The sequence below is a fragment of the Bos taurus genome, chromosome 2 (genome assembly GCF_002263795.3).
Source record: "Bos taurus isolate L1 Dominette 01449 registration number 42190680 breed Hereford chromosome 2, ARS-UCD2.0, whole genome shotgun sequence".
Classification (NCBI taxonomy): Eukaryota; Metazoa; Chordata; class Mammalia; order Artiodactyla; family Bovidae; genus Bos; species Bos taurus.
Genome location: NC_037329.1, coordinates 118,212,650 through 118,232,263, shown reverse-complemented (window position 1 = coordinate 118,232,263; position 19,614 = coordinate 118,212,650). Strand labels below are relative to the sequence as shown.

Here is a 19,614-nt window from a genome sequence, read left to right as displayed (position 1 = left end):
TTTAGGGTATTTGGTACTGGTTACTAAATTAATCTCCAGAATGTTGGGACCTGTTTGTATCTGGACCAGGAGTGTCTGTGATTATTGCTTTTATTTGTATCTTGACCAACTTGACAGGCAAAACTTACAAAGTTGTCTTTGCTCACACGGCTCTGATTACTATAGAGTTACCATGTTTTTTACATATTTATTGTGCATTAGACTCAGTTGTCTGTATATGTCTTTTGTCTTGTTTTTCCCTTACTGGATGTTTGTCTTTGCTCATTCATTTTTAAGACCCTTTTACATAATATGCACATGAATACTCATCTATGAGATGCCTGCCATATCTTGCACTAGTGAGAAATGGGACCTTGGTCAGATGAGTTCTGCTTGGCCACCAAATACTTTATGCTAGTTATTTAACCTCTCTGTGCCTCAAGTGCTTCCTTGGCAATCACAACAGATGAAGAGTGAGGAATATGATGGATGTTCTGTTCTGAATGATGTGGTATAGTTAGTCATTCAGGCCCCCTTCCTCGTCCTAGCAAGTGGTCGTTCTGGTGCTTTCTGGCTCTGTGCTGATCTTTGCCATATCCTTCCCCTACGCAGATGGTGAACGGTTAGTTAGTTCCTTTCCCACTGGTTCTCTATCTTCTAGGATTTCTTCACATTATCCTGATAGCATCTTCTCTTATTTTCTAGTACTGTTGTGATGATTGTTTTTTGCAACATATATTTTTTTTCTGTTAAACTTAACATATTTGGGAATGAGGAGAAAGCGACAGAGGAGCTCAATCTGCCACTAGGATTAAATACCTAGAAAATCATTGTGCAGGCATGCTCAGTCGTGTCCAACTCTGCGAACCCATGGACTACAACCCACCAGGCTCCTCTATCCATGGAATTTTCCAGGCAAGAATACTGGAGTGGGTTGCCATTTCCTACTCCAGGGGATCTTCCCGACCCAGGGATTGAACTTGAATCTCCTGTGTCTCCATAATTACAGTTCAATTTTCTCTTCGATACAAAGTTGGAAAAAAAGATCTGTGTTCATTTTGTGTTTTTTTTTTTTTTAATCTCTAGGTGATTGAATTTTTTGTTACTGCTTCCCTTTTCTCAACAATTTGTCAAGAATATCAAAGCTGCATTTTCTTCCTATTGTAACTTATTGATATTTTGCATGGCCTATAAATGGTCAACTATTGTGATGTCCCACGGCCATGTCTGTTCTGAGATGTGAAATGGACACAGGAAGCACTCGGTACATAGTGGCTCTGTTTATTACCAGCTGCCCCTTCGGGATTCCTGCGTCACATTGTGGGTCACCTTGCCCTCTGTGTTGCTGAGCACTGTCACTGCTTCCTAAGCCCATGAGTCTTTTCAGCAGAGGTGGCTTTGTGGACCGCTAAAGGATGCCTTTGGGACCAGAATGCCTGTCTCCAGATGCCTGTGCAACACAGAGAGTGGCTCCCCTAACTCTGCAAAATCTTTACTCTCCTTTCTTCTTGTGCCCCTTTTGTAGGAGAGACACCATGACCAGGGCCTTGGAAAAGGCTCTTCTTCAGCATTTTATACAACAGAAGCTGGAGATCGCTTATGCCATCAACAAGCCATTTCCCTTCTTCGAAGGCCTCCGAGACAACTTCTTCATCACTGAGAGACTGTACAGGGTGAGTCACTTGGTGCTTTGCCATGGCAACCCACCCCGACCAAGAACGCCCGACCACCGAGGTCTCAAACCACAACACTCCAGAGCTTCTAGATTTGAAAGTTCCAGACTAAAATGGTCGTTACCAGGGAGAGAAGGTGTCCAAGGTAGGGGACTTCAAACTCAGTTCAGTTCAGTTGCTGAGTCGTGTCCGACTCTTTGCGACCCCATGAATTGCAGCACGCCAGGCCTTGTCCATCACCAACTCCCAGAGCCTTCTTCACAGTCCAACTCTCACATCCATACATGACCACTGGAAAAACCATAGCCTTGACTAGATGGACCTTTGTTGGCAAAGTAATGTCTCTGCTTTTGAATATGCTATCTAGGTTGGTCATAACTTTCCTTCCAAGGAGTAAGCGTCTTTTAATTTCATGGCTGCAGTCACCATCTGCAGTGATTTTGGAGCCCCCAAAAATAAAGTCTGACACCGTTTCCACTGTTTCATCATCTATTTCCCATGAAGTGATGGGACCAGATGCCATGATCTTCGTTTTCTGAATGTTGAGTTTTAAGCCAACTTTTTCACTCTACTCTTTCACCTTCATCAAGACGCTTTTGAGTTCCTCTTCACTTTCTGCCATAAGGGTGGTGTCATCTGCATATCTGAGGTTATTGATATTTCTCCCGGCAATCTTGATTCCAGCTTGTGCTTCTTCCAGCCCAGCGTTTCTCATGATGTACTCTGCATATAAGTTAAATAAGCAGAGTGACAATATACAGCCTTGACATGCTCCTTTTCCTATTTGGAACCAATCTGTTGTTCCATGTCCAGTTCTAACTGTTGCTTCCTGACCTGTATACAAATTTCTCAAGAGGCAGGTCAGGTGGTCTGGAATTCCCATCTCTTTCAGAATTTTCCACAGTTTATTTTGATCCACACAGTCAAAGGCTTTGGCATAGTCAATAAAGCAGAAATAGATGTTTTTCTGGAACTCTCTTGCTTTTTCCATGATCCAGTGGAGGCTGGCAATTTGATCTCTGGTTCCTCTGCCTGTTCTAAAACCAGCTTGAACAACTGGAAGTTCACGGTTCATGTATTGCTGAAGCCTGGCTTGGAGAATTTTGAGCATTACTTTACTAGCGTGTGAGATGAGTGCAATTGTGTGGTAGTTTGAGCATTCTTTGGCATTGCCTTTCTTTGGGATTGGAATAAAACTGACCTTTTCCAGTCCTGCGGCCACTGCTGAGTTTTCCAAATTTGCTGGCATATTGAGTGCAGCACTTCCACAGCATCATCTTTCAGGACTTGAAATAGCTCAACTGGAATTCCATCACCTCCACTAGCTTTGTTCCTAGTGATGCTTTCTAAGGCCCACTTGATTTCACATTCCAGGATGTCTGGCTCTAGGTCAGTGATCACATCATCATGATTATCTGGGTCATGAAGATCTTTTCTGTACAGTTCTTCTGTGTATTCTTGCCAGCTCTTCTTAATATCTTCTGCTTCTGTTAGGTCCATACCATTTCTATCCTTTATCGAGCCCTTCCTTGCATGAAATGTTCCCTTGGTATCTCTAATTTTCTTGAAGAGATCTCTAGTCTTTCCCATTCTGTTGTTTTCCTCTATTTCTTTGCATTGATCGCTGAAGAAGGCTTTCTTATCTCTTCTTGCTATTCTTTGGAACTCTGCATTCAGACGCTTATATCTTTCCTTTTCTCCTTTGCTTTTTGCTTCTCTTCTTTTCACAGCTATTTGTAAGCCCTCCCCAGACAGCCATTTTGCTTTTTTGCGTTTCTTTCCCATGGGGATGGTCTTAATCCCTGTCTCCTGTACAATGTCACATACCTTAGTCCATAGTTCATCAAGCACTCTATCTATCAGATCTAGTCCCTTAAATCTATTTCTCACTTCTGCTGTATAATCATAAGGGATTTGATTTAGGTCATACCTGAATGGTCTAGTGGTTTTCCCTACTTTCTTCAATTTAAGTCTGAATATGGCAATAAGGAGTTCATGATCTGAGCCACAGTCAGCTCCTGGTCTTGTTTTTGTTGACTGTATAGAGCTTCTCCATCTTTGGCTGCAAAGAATATAATCAATCTGATTTTGGTGTTGACCATCTGGTGATGTCCATGTGTAGAGTCTTCTCTTGTATTGTTGGGAGAGGGTGTTTGTTATGACCAGTGCATTTTCTTGGCAAAACTCTATTAGTCTTTGCCCTGCTTCATTCCGTATTCCCAGGCCAAATTTGCCTGTTACTCCAGGTGTTTCTTGACTTCCTACTTTTGCATTCCAGTCCCCTATGATGAAAAGGACATCTTTTTTGGGTGTTAGTTCTAAAAGGTCTTGTAGGTCTTCATAAACCGTTCAACTTGAGCTTCTTCAGCGTTACTGGTTGGGGCATAGACTTGGATTACTGTGATGTTGAATGGTTTGCCTTGGAAATGAACAGAAATCATTCTGTTGTTTTTGAGATTGCATCCAAGTACTGTATTTCGAACTCTTTTGTTGACCATGATGGCTACTCCATTTCTTCTGAGGGATTCCTGCCCACAGTAGTAGATATAATGGTCATCTGAATTAAATTCACCCATTCAATTCCATTTTAGTTCGCTGATTCCTAGAATGTCGATGTTCACTCTTGCCATCTCTTGTTTGTCCACTTCCAATTTGCCTTGATTCATGGACCTGACATTACAGGTTCCTATGCAATATTGCTCTTTATAGCATCGAACCTTGCTTCTATCACCAGTCACATCCACAACTGGGTATTGTTTTTGTTTTGGCTCCATCCCTTCATTCTTTCTGGAGTTATTTCTCCACTGATCTCCAGTAGCATATTGGGCACCTACTGACCTGGGGAATTTCTCTTTCAGTATCCTATCATTTTGCCTTTTCATACTGTTCATGGGGTTCTCAAGGCAAGAATACTGAAGTGGTTTGCCATTCCCTTCTCCAGTGGACCACATTCTGTCAAACTAGATGGCTTAAAACAAAGAAATATGTTCTCTCACAGTTCTGAGGTCCAGAAGTCCAAAATCAAGGTGTTGTCAGAGTTGATTCCTTCTCAAGACTCTGAGGGACAATCCATTCCCTGAATTCCTCTGTCCTCTCCTACTGCCAGCACTCTGAGGTGAATCTGGTTTATAGAAACTTCGCTTCACACGTTCTTTCCATTTCTACCCTGCCTTCTCTACTGTGCCTCTCCCTTTTTCTTCTCTTACAAGGACACTTTGTCACTGTGATTTAGGGCCCACCATAATCCAGGATGGTCTCATTTTAAGATTCTTAATTATACCTGCAAAACCCTTTATCCAAACACGGTCTCGTTCACAGGTTTCAAGCAGACATATCTTTGGATAGGAGGCATCATTCAATCCATAAAAGTTTCTCACTCAAAGTCCATTCTGATGTGAAGCAAGACAGACAGTGGGAGATATGGTTATGTGGACAAAGTGAGATTCTTTTCATATAATTTAGGTTGCTTAAAGCATTTCCTGAGCCCCTAGAGTCTGAGCCCCAGAAAAGTGCTAGCAGTGGTGGGACAATCTTCCCCCAGTCTTGGCCCAGTTGGATCCAACCCCTTTTCAGATCATGATCAGGGTGTCACTGATAGCTTACAATGAATGATGTTGGATTTGTGATCTCCAAAGAAGGAGATTTAGCTTCAGGACCAGGCACCAGGCTTGATCCCTCAAGAGCTTTTGTGTAGCAGAGTTTTATTAAAGTGAAAAAGAACAAAGAAAGCTTCTGACACAGACTTCTGAAGGGGGACGAAGAGTGCCCGGTCCACGACTCTTATCAAGGCCTTATATACTTTTACCAGACCCACTCCTACAACATATATCTTAGATTAACAAAATTAGAACTAACAGTGGAAAGGTCTTACCAGACCCACTCCCACAACATACAGTCTTAAGATAACAAGATAAGTCAGAAGGTTCCTTTTAAGAAGGGGAAACATAAGAATGAAACTAGAACACTTTCTAACACCATACACAAAAATAAACTCAAAATGGATTAAAGATCTAAACATAAGACCAGAAACTATAAAACTCCTAGAGGAGAACATAGGCAAAACACTCTCTGACATACATCACAGCAGGATCCTCTATGACCCACCTCCCAGAATATCGGAAATAAAAGCAAAAATAAACAAATGGGACCTAATTAACCTTAAAAGCTTCTGCACATCAAAGGAAACTATCAGCAAGGTGAAAAGACAGCCTTCAGAGTGGGAGAAAATAATAGCAAATGAAGCAACTGACAAACAACTAATCTCAAAAATATACAAGCAACTCCTACAGCTCAACTCCAGAAAAATAAATGACCCAATCAAAAAATGGGCCAAAGAACTAAATAGACATTTCTCCAAAGAAGACATACAGATGGCTAACAAACACATGAAAAGATGCTCAACATCACTCATTATCAGAGAAATGCAAATCAAGGCCACTATGAGGTACCATTTCACACCAGTCAGAATGGCTGCGATCCAAAAGTCTACAAATAATAAATGTTGGAGAGGGTGTGGAGAAAAGGGAACCCTCTTACACTGTTGGTGGGAATGCAAACTAGTACAGCCACTATGGAGAACAGTGTGGAGATTCCTTAAAAAACTGGAAATAGAACTGCCTTATGATCCAGCAATCCCACTGCTGGGCATACACACTGAGGAAACCAGAAGGGAAAGAGACACGTGTACCCCAATGTTCATCGCAGCACTGTTTGTAATAGCCAGGACATGGAAGCAACCTAGATGTCCATCAGCAGATGAATGGATAAGAAAGCTGTGGTACATATACACAATGGAGTATTACTCAGCCATTAAAAAGAATACATTTGAATCAGTTCTAATGAGGTGGATGAAACTGGAGCCTATTATACAGAGTGAAGTAAGCCAGAAAGAAAAACACCAATACAGTATACTAATGCATATATATGGAATTTAGAAAGATGATAACAATAACCCTGTGTACGAGACAGCAAAAGAGACACTGATGTATAGAACAGTCTTATGGACTCTGTGGGAGAGGGAGAGGGTGGGAAGATTTGGGAGAAGGGCATTGAAACATGTAAAATATCATGTAAGAAACGAGTTGCCAGTCCAGGTTCGATGCACAATACTGGATGCTTGGGGCTAGTGCACTGGGACGACCCAGAGGGATGGTATGGGGAGGGAGGAGGGTTCAGGATGGGGAGCACATGTATACCTGTGATGGATTCATTTTGATATTTGGCAAAACTAATACAATTATGTAAAGTTTAAAAATAAAATAAAATTAAAAAAAAGGAGAAACATGTCCTCGAGCAAGATACATTGTTGTTATATAATCCTTAGTAGAGAGTTCAAGATGAGTTTTGTTGTGTAATCATTAGCTCTGAACTTAAAGAAAATAACATCTTATGTGACTAAGACAAAGCAATGTAGAAAAAACCATTTGTCCTTTTCTCCTCCTTGAGAGCCCCAGACCCCTTTCTCCTTTTCAAGGGCGGCGGACCCCTTCCTCCTTGAGGGCCTCGGACTCTTTATCAATCTACCTAAGAATTAACTCTCTCATCACTCCTCAGAGAGGCATCCTTGGCCCACTCATCTAATTAAGTCCCCCTCAGTATTCTTCCTCATAGCAAATTACACTTTCCTTCATAACACTGCTTTTGATAGGAATTGGGTATTTATTTAATTTGTGTTTATTATTTGATGCCTATCATTTCAACATAAAGCACCCCTCCCCCAACATGGTAGCACCATGTTGGTCTTATCTGTTGCTAGATACCCAAAGCCAGCCATTGCTCACCAAACCAAGTCATTGCTCAACAAGTATTTTTCAGTCAATTCTCTCCTGCCATGTTTCTCCTCTTGGCCAACCTCCCAGGAGGATATCTCTGATTTCCCATTTAGGGCATTTCAAGTTCATGAGAGAAGGAAAGAGAGAGCAGAGGCTAACAAGAAATCCACAGAATTGCCACTTGTGACCAGTTCATAGGTCCACAGCTAAAGAGTCCTGGCCAGACTCCTGGAGATTAGACAGGAGTAGTCTTTGTCTCCGCTTTTCTTCCTTAACATTCGTCTCTTCCTTCAAATGTACCTAAAATAAGGTTCACGAGAGAGACTTATTTTCCAGAATACTAAACTCCTATGACTAACCACCCAAATATCAGTATGTGTGAAGCTCCGAATGTAAACATACAGAAATGTGATTTCTCTCTGTTAGGGAGTTTGGCTACACAGCTTGCATTAAATTCCTTAAGAGAGCAAAAATCGCTTTCTTACAGCTTAGAAAACCACAAATGTGTAATAAATCTCCATTCTGTTTTAAAATGATGTATAATAATCCTTATTCTGCTTTTTAAGGAATCTATGGAAGCCTGCGAAAATCTGGTCCCTTTATCCAGAGTTGTGTACAACATTCTTACCCAACTGGAGAAGACATTTAGTCTATCATTTCTGAAGATATTGTTCAGCCAAATTAACCTGAATGAATACCCCAACCTGATAACGACTCTCAATAGCTTCACAAGAGGTATGAGGCTTCTGTTTTTAAAATTGTATTTATTTATTATCATTTGGTTGTACTGGGTCTTCATTGCTTTGAGCAGGCTTTCTCTAGTTTCAGTGAGCAGGGCCTAGACTTTGTTGCAGTGCTTGAGCTTCTCAATACAGTGGCTTTTCTTCTAGAGGATCACAGGATCTAGGGCACAGAGGCTTCAGCAGTTATGACGCGGGGGCTCGAGAGCACAGGCTCAGTAGTTGTGGTGCATGGGCTTGGCTGCTCTGTGGCATGTGGGATCTTCCCAGATCAGGGATCAAACCCATATCCCCTGCATTGGCAGGTGGGTTCTTGACCCAAGGACCACCGGGGAAGTCCAAGGCTTCATGAATACCTTTGTGGCTTTAGGAACACGATAGAAGTTGTCATGCTAAAAGTTCAAACTGGCTTTCTGCCTTCAGGAATATGCACTTTAACTCCCTACTTTCTCTTTGGGAAGAGATGGACCATTCTCTCTCATGAGTGTGGCAGGAAAACAGCCCCTGGCTCTGGTTCTCTAAGGTGAATTTCCAGATGACATAACCATTTTCAGTCTTACATGTTCTATGGGGTGGGAGAGGGGAGGGGAGGTGACTGTACAATTTAGCATACTGGACAGTCTCTAGGGAAGGGAACACATAAAGTGACAGAAGAGACCTAGCCTGACAGAAGGAGAGCCAGAGAGGAAGAAAGATGGATATGGATGAATAATAATAAGCATCTTTTTCTTTGTTGAAGTACAGTTGATTAACAATGTTATGTTAGTCTTAGGTATATAGCAGAGTGATTCAGTTATATATTTATATTCCTTTTCAGATTTTTTTTCCAATATAGGTTTTACAAGATATTGAATATAGTTCTCCGTGCTGTACAGTAGGTCCTCGTTGCTGGGGTTTTTGGGTTTTTTTTCTGAGTGCTTACTGTGTGCCAGACATTATCCCAGGCACTTTGTATGATTATCTTATGTCATCTTTAAAACAATCCTTTGAAGTCATTCTTGTCCATGTGACATATAAGGAAATTAAGGCTCAGAATAACTTTCCCAAAGTTATTTGTCTGCTAAGTGCAGAGCCAGGAGTCCTACTTGGATCTCCTAATACTAGGGTCCAAGATTTTGATTACTATTTTTTTAATATAAGATTTATTTTTGATGTGGACCATTTTCAGAGACTTTATTGAATTTGTTACAATATTGCTTCTGCTTTATATTTTGTTTTTTTTTTTAGCCATGAGGCATGTGGTATGGATCTTAGCTCCCTGACCAGGGATGGAACACACACTCCCAGCATTAGAAAGTGGATGAAGTCTTAACCACCAAACTGCCAGGGAAGTCCCTTAATCACTATTCTAAACAATCTGCTAGAGGGCAGATTATAAAGCTAAATGAGGAAAGAAAATCAGCTAAAGAGGAAGGGAGAAGGAATTGTGGACACAGAGATAAAAAGAGAGAGTATGAGTAAGAAGCAGAAAATGAAGCTCCCTGAGAAAGAGAGGAACTGAATTAATAAAGTGGAATTAAATGAGCAATGACATTGCTGGGAAGAGAGAAGCAAGAGTCAGAGAAGCAGGCGGTTAAATCACTTATTTAGTCAAAGCATATGGTTCGTTTATCTGAGAACCACAAGGAAAGGATCAGCAAATCACACTGAATGGTAGCATTCTTACTACTGGAGTCACCATTGTTGACAGCTCTCTGACACTTTACCATCAAGAGGCTCCTTCTCAAAGGGAGAAATGATTCCTCGAGCTAAAAGGGCAGCAGAAGATAAGAGACCTCCCCCAGGCTGGCACAGCTGCACATGCGCCTGAGATCACAGCAGCGACAGGGCAGTTCTGGGAGAAACAAGTTCTCAAAGGCCAGGCCAAATAAGCGTAAGAGTCAAAGGGATGCACACACAGAATATACTCTTAACCCATCCCCCAATCTCCAGCCTGACTGAGCTCTAGCATCTTTCTGGATCCAACTCTGCGATTTTGTTCTAGGATCCTCTCCAAAATCTGGCCTTACTTTCCTTTTTTTGTTCACTGATTGAGACAAAATGGAGAAGAATTATAAAAGAAACCCAGCCCTGGACATGCAGGGGAACAGCAGGCAGAAAGCCCAGGCCCTGGGGTTTTGGGATGGGAGAGTTCAGTGTGGCCAGATCACAGGGTGCAAGGCAAGGAGGCATGGAAACTGAGTCTGCAGAATTGAGCAGAAACTGGAATATAGGGGTCCTAGTACACTGTGCTGGTAAAGAATCCACCTGCAATGCAGGAGACCCTGGGTTGATCCCTGGGTCGGGAAGATCCCCTGGAGGAGGGCATAGCACCCACTCCGGTATTCTTGCCTGGAGAAACCCATGGACAGAGGAACCTGGTGGGCTACAGTTCATGGGGTTGCAAAGAGTTGGACACAAATAAAAACATACACTGTGCAGTGGAATTATTGTTGTTGTTGTTTAGTTGCTAAGTTGTGTCCAACTCTTTCGTGATCCCATGGACTGTGGTCCACCAAGCTCCTCTGTCCATGGGATTTTCCAGGCAAGAACATTGGAATGGGTTGCCATTTTCTTCTCCAGGGGTTCTTCCTGACCCAGAGATCAAACCCACATACATCTCCTGCATTGGCAGGTGGATTATTTTACCACTGAGCCACCAGGGAAGCATGAAGGAATTTATATTTTCTCTTATTTGCTCCAGAGATGTGTGAGATGTTTATTTCTTAAAACAAGGACAACATTTAAAATTATAGCATTAGACATAATTGTCTAAATTCTGAAGCCAAAACTAGAGAGAAACTAAAGGAAATTAAATCCCTAGATACAAAACCAATCTCAACTCCATGTGTGTAAACCACTCTGGTGTCACATCAGAGGTTAACAGCTGTATCGCACTAAATGGCCACATCAAAGAAAGAAAATCTACCGGGTCCGCAAATGCATGATGGATTCGTTCTACACATCTGTGAGAGAGTGAATACCTCCATGACTTTGTCCTACTGAATGTGAAGTATAAAGAAATCTCTTCCCAGTTTGGGACGGACATGTACACACTGCTGTATTTAAAATGGATAGCCAACAAGGACCTCCTGTATAGCACAGGGAACTCTGCTCAATGTCATGTTCCCCTGGAGGGGAGTAGGGTTTCGGGGAGAATGGATACAGGTATCTGTGTGGTTGAGTCCCTTCACTGTTCACCTGAAATTATCACAACATTGTTAATTAGCTATACCTCGATACAAAATATAAAGTTAAAAACAGAAAAGAAATCTCTTCCCCAAACAATTCCAACGTACTTATGTGTGGTCCTTCGCCAATCCCAGTTGTCACTTCCCATGGAGGCTGGAGCAGAATCACAACCACCCTTCTCGAAGCCCCAGCCAACCCAGCAGGAAGGAGCTCCCCGAGGACCCTGCTATTGCCGCGTCTCCCCTGCCGACAACCCCTACGGAGCCTCCCACCCTGTGGACCCAGTGTCAGCGAGCGAGCACCCGCCCAGCGTAGCTCTGAGGTCCTGCGTGAGCTGCCCAGCCGCACCGGCCTCACCATGACTCTCCGGGAAACCATCCAGAAAGGAAGGCTCAGTCCAGGTGAGACACAGACTCCAACACCAGTACCTCCCCAGCCTAGGGTGCCAGTGGCCCTGGAACCCCAGGGTCCCGTCTCTTTGTTGACCTGCTTCTTCCTGAGCTCTTACTACCACACACAGCTCTTTCCAAGAAGGACTGTCAGGAGCCTGGGTAAGGCCTGGAGCCCAGAACACCAGCTTCTCACCCCTAGAACAGCCCAAGCCTCTGCTCTTTGGCTCTTGTACTCTGCTGGCTCCTGGCATTTTAACTGTTTGCTCCTCTCCCTGACATCCTGTCCCTGTAACCTACGATGGTTTTCTTCCGGCTTCCCTGGCAGCTCAGACCGTAAAGAATCTGCCTGCAATGCAAGAGACCCAGGTTCCATCTCTGGGTCAGGAAGAGTCCCTGGAGAAGGAAATGGCAGTCTACTCCAGTATTCTTGCCTGGAGAATTCCATGGACAGAGGAGCCTGGTGGACTACAGTCCATGGGGTCGCGAATTGGACATGACTGAGTGACTAACACTCAAACACATAAATGATCAATGACAACACTCCAAATAAGTGATAAATATTCATATAGGATGCCCACACTCCCCTGTCCCTGTTTAGAGAAATGTTGCTTGGAGCTGACTTGCCGGGGTTCAAGGTGGCTGTGAAGGGAGAACACTTGCCTGTAAGTCAAGAGGGCTGTAGCAGGAACCCCAGGAAAAAGAACTGGTGTGACAAGGAAAAAGAAGCAGAGGTCAATGCACTTGACCTCTTGTCAGGGATGCTGTCACAGCCATTTGACACTGTGATGTCCAAGAGCCCTGCCCACCCAGCACTCAAAACACACTGCTCTGAATTGACAAGTAACTTGGGCAACAGACAGCCTCAATGCTTTACAGATTGCTCACCCTCTGACTACAGGGACATCTGTTTAAACCAGATTCATTTTCATATAGCTTGGATTCTACGAGGGATGTTATTGAAGTTATTAGGAAAGATGATCAAATGTTTAAAGGTTGCTGGGCCTGATTTCACTTCTACCGTTATGTCATTTATCTCCCCCAACCATCATGATAAAGCACTTTGATTATGTAAAATGTTAACTGTGGAATATTATTGGCCACTGTTAAAAATGGTATCATGGATTCTGAGGTCTCCCATACTGGGAATAAAGGGTCCTATTTGGTCCAAAAGTTTTCTCCACTCATCTAAAACTACCATCAAATACGGTTAACATTGGGGCTTCCCAGGTGTCACAGTGGTAAAGAATCTGCCTGCCGATGCAGGAGCTGCAGGAGATGTGGGTTCATTCCCTGGGTCAGGAAGAACCCCTGGAGAAGGAAAATGGCATCTCACTCCAGTATTCTCGCCTGGAGAATTCCATGGACAGAGGAGCCTAGTGTCTATAGTCCATGGGGTCGAAAAAGACACTACTGAGCATGCACGCATGCACACGAGGTTAACATAATCACGAAGCCAATGACAAGAGTCCATCCTCTAGATTTAAAACAAAATAAGTGCTATTTTTACATCAGTAAGAGACTAATTGAAAGGAAACGACTGGGGAATTGCCTGGCAGTACGGCGATTAAGACTCAGTGCTTTCATTGTCATGGGCCTCGATTTGATCCCTGGCTGGGGAACTGAGATCTCTCAAGCCATGCAGCAAGGCCCGTAGGTGAGGGAGGGGGAGAAAGAAAGAAAGGAAATGATTGTTCTCCCTCCCTGCCTACCCCGCCCTCGAGGAGTCTTGGTACTCAGCTGGCCCATCATTTTTACCTGCTACAACAGATTGTTCTTGTTTCTCCCATCTCTGGTTCCTGCTGGTGGGTCTTGGGATCTGAAATTTCTTTTCTTTCTCTGCGCAGTGTCCAGTGACAGCCTGACCCCTCAAATAAAAGATAAAGAAGACACTCAAGAGATGCCCTGCACTTCCTCAGATCCTGTGCCAGGTAATCTAGATTTGAACTACTCAGCCTTACCTTGGGGCTTCGCTGGTGGTTTAGACAGTAAAGAATCTGCCTGCGATGCAAGAGATCCATGTTCCTGGGGGCAGGAAGATCCCCTGGAGAAGGGAATGGCAACCCACTCCAATATTCTTGTCTGGAGAATCCCATGGACAGAGGAACCTGGCGGGTCCATCGGGTCACAAAGAGTAGGATATGACTGAGCAACTCACACACACACACACACACACACACAGAGGTTCACCTTAACTTTTGTGTCTTCCATGAGGAAAAGCCATTCGGAACATCCAGGCCCAGGGCTCTTCTCTCCACTCTCCATCACCATCATGGTCCAGCTTTCCCACTGCTGCTCGCTCCCTGCCCTCAGGAGCTCGAACAGACAAGAAACCAGAGCTCCTGAAAGGAGACAGAGTCCCAGGGGCGGGGATGGATGCTGGAGTGAGGGAGATGGGTCTGGGAAAGGTGGACAGAGAAGGGACACCGAGGGTGAGGGACAGGAACCCCACTAGTACTTGCCGGACTGAAGCCGATTCCAGCCTCTGTACCCTGACACCGAATTACTGATATAGCTCAGAGACAGAGCTTTGGATGAAGTAGAAAAGAATAGCTATATTGCTTTGCCAGGCAAAAGGGACCAGGTTAATGTCCTCAAAACTGTGTGTCCCAGTTTGGACAGAGTAAGTGAGAAGTTTTATATTAGTGGTTCAGAGAGGGTGTGATCAGCCCATGGATGTTCTTCTGATTGGTCGGTGGTGAGGTAATTGGGAGACAGCATCATCAACTTCTTGTTTCTACCATTCTGGGGCCTCTGTGCTTATGGGCAGCAAACTGTTCATTTCTCCCTCCTGGTGAGGGTTTCAGTATCTGCAAAACAGCTCACGATATTGCCATGTATATCCCTTGAGGGGGAACACTGGACCTTGCGGGAAGGCTGTACTATGGTTCCTTCCTCCCTTATCTCCACACCCCACTCCCTACCCTAACTAGCATCTGTTTGAACCTCCTGGTTGGAACTTAGGGAAGGCCTTGGAGGTCAGATGAAGCCTATTTCCTGTATTCAAGAAATGGGGGACAGAGAAAAGCTTTTGTGCCCAGGAGCCCCTCAGGGTCCTGCACAGTATCAAGACCTGGATTCCAAACACCACTAAGGAGTCTGCAAACAGAGAACATTCCTCTGCCAGGTGATGTGTGAATCCCAGTGGAGAAGGACTATTTGGCTCAGCAACTCCCAGAGGCCACTTGAGTAGGTAAAACTCCAAACTGCTGCATCAAAATGCAAAGTAAAAGCAATTATTCTCCAATTAAAAAAAAAAAAAAAATGGTATTCCTCAGTGGTCCAGTGGTTAAGACTCTTCCTTCCAATGCAGGCAGCACGAGTTCAGTCCCTGGTTGGGAATTAAGATCCCACAGGCATCGAGGGGTGGCCAATAAATATATAAAAAGATACCATCCTTCTGCCACTATGGCAAGTTTCAACTTTTGTGCCTTTTTTTCTCCCTTGCAATTTACTCTTTGAAATTAGGTCATTTACCCCTTATATTTACACAGGTTGGGTTTTGCAAATTGCATTCCATGATGCTGTTTAACTTGTCCATCCAAACTGCTCAACTCTCTGAATTGCTTCTGGAAAAATAAACTTCCCCGTATCAGCTATTTTGGTTATCCTGAGCTATAGCTTGAACAGTAAAGGAAAACCAGACAAAAAAGAATGCAAAGCAAACAAAAATACTATGTGACTGAATCAGTGCCCCAGACGTGGACGGTCCTCCTTTCCAGCCCCCACCTTGACTGTGAGAACTTTCATTTTCAAATTGTATCCTTTTTTACATCATTTGGATTTTTAAGGTATTTAAATAATTTGAAGTGCAACAAATCACTTTTAAAGTCTGAGGACTGCTGGCTAGCTGCCTCCATTAGCTAATCCTCTCTAGGCTGGAACTTGACACAGATCTCATAGCACTGTGGAAGCAAGATGGTGACTGCCATTTGTGAAATGAGCCCTTATCTGATATGGCTTCAGGTCCTTCTGTCTTTCTTAGGTCAGCAAAAACTAGCAGAATTTTGGGTATTCTTGCGGCTAACAAATGCTGGCAAGCACAAGCTGACTCCTGCTTTCTTCAATAGCAGATAGATGGACGTGTATAAGACACTTAGTTCTTCTTCATTATTTCTCAAGATGAATAATCACAGATACAGCAGTTTAAAAATATCCCATCACAGATATCTAAGCAATAGCATGTACCTTTCATATGGCAAAGGCTGGCTGCTGAGAGTCTTTGTTCTTCTTCTTCCACTGGGAAAGGGAAATCTCTCTAAAGAGCTCAGACTGAGTCCTCCTCTGTGGGACAGTTGTTTCAAGTTCACTGTGATAATCACACAGGGAGCAGTAACTACAAGTTGATCAAACCCAGGCCAAGCCAGGGAACCTGGTGAGTCCCCAGACCTGTGCTAGGGGTGCTCTCCACTCTCTGCTTCTCCCACCAGAATCCCTCGGCACTTTCTCATCAACCCGCTCTGAGTTCTAAAATGAATTATATTTTTTTGTCAGTGAAAAGAGATGATGTCCCTGAACCAAGCGACCCAAAGGAGCTCCAGGAGGCATCCAGGACACTCCCCAGCAAGAAAGGTAAGGATTGCCTTTCTCCTGCAGATCTCAGGAGGGTGGGTTTGGGGCTGCATCTTGTCATGAGCACCCACTAGGTGCCTGTAGATATCATGCCCAACAGAGTTTGTTTCCAGTTCACTACGTCTTCCTCTAAGGCCTTCATAAAAATTATAGGGAAATGAGAAGGCATTTGGGGCCATTGAAATACACACCCACTGGAATTGTTCCGGAAACATCAAGGTCTCCTACATACACAACTTCTTATAGGGCTAGTTACATTTCCCTCTTTCATGGAAAGTTGGTTCCCCAAGAGGACACTGCTTCCTCTTAAGACAAGACTGCATATTCTCTGCTACTCTCTTCTCATGTAGGAAGGTAGGTTGAATGCCACCCCTGGCTACCCACTGCCCCACCCAGCCCCTTGCTCCCCATCCTCTCCTTTGAGGCTTAGTCATCAAGAGAAGGGCTCACTCCCTTTTCATCACTGTCATACATTGACTTCCCCACCACTCCCTGGAGGACCTCAAGGCTGACTTAGAGTCTCTCTGTCACTTCCAGTCTTGCTATCCCCCTGGACACCTGCAAGGTCCCTGTGAGTAACAGACCCATCCGAGACTCTGACTCTCAAATCCTTCAACTCCTTATTTCCAGTGACTTTTCCCCCAACCCATTCTTGGCCTCCTGAACCCAAAAGTGACCCACGGGCCTTTTCATCATGTGAATCCGGCTCATCTTCCCAATAATTTGAGATTTCCTTGTTTTGACATTCAGTGCTTGAAATTTGTTCCTTCTATAGCCTATTGCTCAACTTCTGATCTCTCCTTCTCACCCCAGTCTATAAAAATGAATTCAAAAGTATCCCTCTTTGATTTCTTCCTTACGATTTCTTCCTCTGCAGCTTTCTTTCAATATCAGTTGGGTGAGCAGTCCACTGACCTTTCCCTTCTCCATTCAGTCCTCTGCCTTTCTTTTATTTGTTTATTTATGTATTTATTTTTATCTGCGCTGGGTTTTCCATGCCATGTTCCAGCTTTTCCATAGTTGTGGCGAGCAGGGTCTACTCTTCATTGCAGTGCATGGGCTTCTCATTGCAGTGGTTTCTCTTGTTGGGGAGCATGGGATCTAGGGCATGAGGGCTTCGGTAGTTGTCAATCCCAGGCTCTAGAGCATAGGCTCAGTTGTTGTGGTGCATAGGCTGAGTTGCTTCAAGTCATATGGGATCCTCCCTGACCAAGGATGGAACCCATGTCTCCTGCACTGGCAGGCAGATTCTTTACCACTGAGCCACCATGGAAGCCCTATCTGCCTTTCTTCATAACCCTTCTTACCAGTTTAGAGTGCCAGATCCATTGTTTCAGTAACCTACTGCTATCTTTACCTGCTTTGCTTCTTTTCTTTTCCTAGAACTTGGGGGAGACTATTAGCTGCTTCCAGTGCACTGTACCAGAAATCAGGCACAGTTGGAGAGAGGCACATGGCTGGGCAGCGTGTTCTCCCTGTGTCTTCATGACTCCAGCATAAATGACCCCCCACACTGCATGACCACTCCAGTTCCTGTGATCCTCTCAGTTCAGTTCAGTTCAGTTCAGTCACTCAGTCGTGTCCGACTCTTTGCGATCCCATGAATCGCAGCACACCAGGCCTCCCTGTCCATCACCAACTCCCAGAGTTCACTCAGACTCACGTCCATCGAGTCAGTGATGCCATCCAGCCATCTCATCCTCTGTTGTCCCCTTCTCCTCCTGCTCCCAATCCCTCCCAGCATCAGAGGGATTCATTTCCCAATGAGTCAACTCTTCGCATGAGGTGGCCAAAGTACTGGAGTTTCAGCTTTAGCATCATTCCTTCCAAAGACATCCCAGGGCTGATCTCCTTCAGAATGGACTGGTTGGATCTCCTTGCAGTCCAAGGGACTCTCAAGAGTCTTCTCCAACACCACAGTTCAAAAGCATCAATTCTTTGGCACTCAGCTTTCTTCACAGTCCAACTCTCACATCCATACATGACCACAGGAAAAACCATAGCCTTGACTAGACGGACCTTTGTTGGCAAAGTAATATCTCTGCTTTTGAATATGCTATCTAGGGGGGTCATAACTTTTCTTCCAAGGAGTAAGCGTCTTTTAATTTCATGGCTGCAGTCACCATCTGCAGTGATTTTGGAGTCCTCCAAAATAAAGTCTGACACTGTTTCCACTGTTTCCCCTTTATTTCCCATGAAGTGATGGGACCAGATGCCATGATCTTCGTTTTCTGAATGTTAAGCTTTAAGCCAATTATTTCACTCTCCACTTTCAAGATCCTCTCAAATCTAAAAAAAACAGTTTTTTATTTTCAAACCTCTTATACCTCACTGCTTCCCTTTTGCACATCAGATGACCTTTCCTCCTGTTTCATACAAAAGCATCAGATGAGAATTCCCTCTCTTCCCGCTCCCACCCAGTAAACCCTGCATCTGCCCCCTCCTTTCCAGTTCCTTCATTCTCTCCAAAGCAACCCTTCCACCTCTCCTGACCATCTCTATGGTCCCTCTCTTTCTTGAGAATTCAGCATCTCCCCCTGGTGACTCAGATGGTCGAGAATCTGCCTGCAATGCAGGAGACCCAGGTTCTCTGGGTCAGGAAGATCCCCTGGAGAAGGGCACAGCAACCCACTCCAGTATTCTTGCCTGGAGAATCTCATGGATAGAGGAGCCTAGCGGGCTACATCCATGGGGTCACAAGAGTTGGACATGACTGAGCGACTTTCACTTTCTCACAAGGATATTCATTCAACCAATGCCCAATCCTATCACAGTTCATAAAAGGAATTTTCTCTTGATTCTCCTCTCATGTCATCCATTGCTCTCCCTTCTGTTTCACAATGAAACTTCTAGAAATGAGTTACCCAAACGTATTGTGTCCATTTCTTTACATCTCTCTCTCCTCTGCTGCTTTAGAATTTCAGCATCACCAAAGATCACCAATGACCTCCTGGCCACTGTGATTTGAAGCTAAGCATTGTTGACATATGAGGTTGATAGATCAATGTTTGTAGCTATAAAAGATGATCTGTATCTTTTCAGGAAAGAAAAGAAAAAGATGTATCTGGGCCACCTCAAAGAAGAGACAGCAGAAAAATAGCCACCAAGGAAGTAAGATGAGAAAACAAGAAGGGGCTGGAGGCCAGAGACAGCTCATCCCTGTTGACCAAGGTGTGGGAGATGGGATTTTATTCTAAGTGCAGTAGGGAGCCACTGAAGAGACCTAGTCTGTGAAGTGACATCATCCAATTTTTTTAACTTTTTATTTTATATTGGATTATATAGTCAATTAACAATGTTGTGATAGTTTCAGGTGGAC

The 19,614-nt window shown here is 44.0% G+C and overlaps 1 protein-coding gene across 7 annotated transcripts in view; it reads left to right on the top strand.

The window, feature by feature from the left end:
• The window catches only part of SP110 (SP110 nuclear body protein), a 49,616-nt gene that overhangs the window by 633 nt on the left and 29,369 nt on the right, over positions 1-19,614 (top strand). For all 7 annotated transcript variants that reach the window (XM_015459855.3, XM_005203019.5, XM_003585776.6 and 4 more), the window contains exons 2-7: positions 1,505-1,652; positions 7,990-8,158; positions 11,469-11,735; positions 13,571-13,654; positions 16,218-16,295; positions 19,338-19,466. In XM_015459855.3, coding sequence (XP_015315341.1) covers positions 1,515-1,652; positions 7,990-8,158; positions 11,469-11,735; positions 13,571-13,654; positions 16,218-16,295; positions 19,338-19,466 — 865 coding nt within the window. In that variant the 5' untranslated portion in view covers positions 1,505-1,514. The remainder of the gene's footprint in view (positions 1-1,504; positions 1,653-7,989; positions 8,159-11,468; positions 11,736-13,570; positions 13,655-16,217; positions 16,296-19,337; positions 19,467-19,614) is intronic.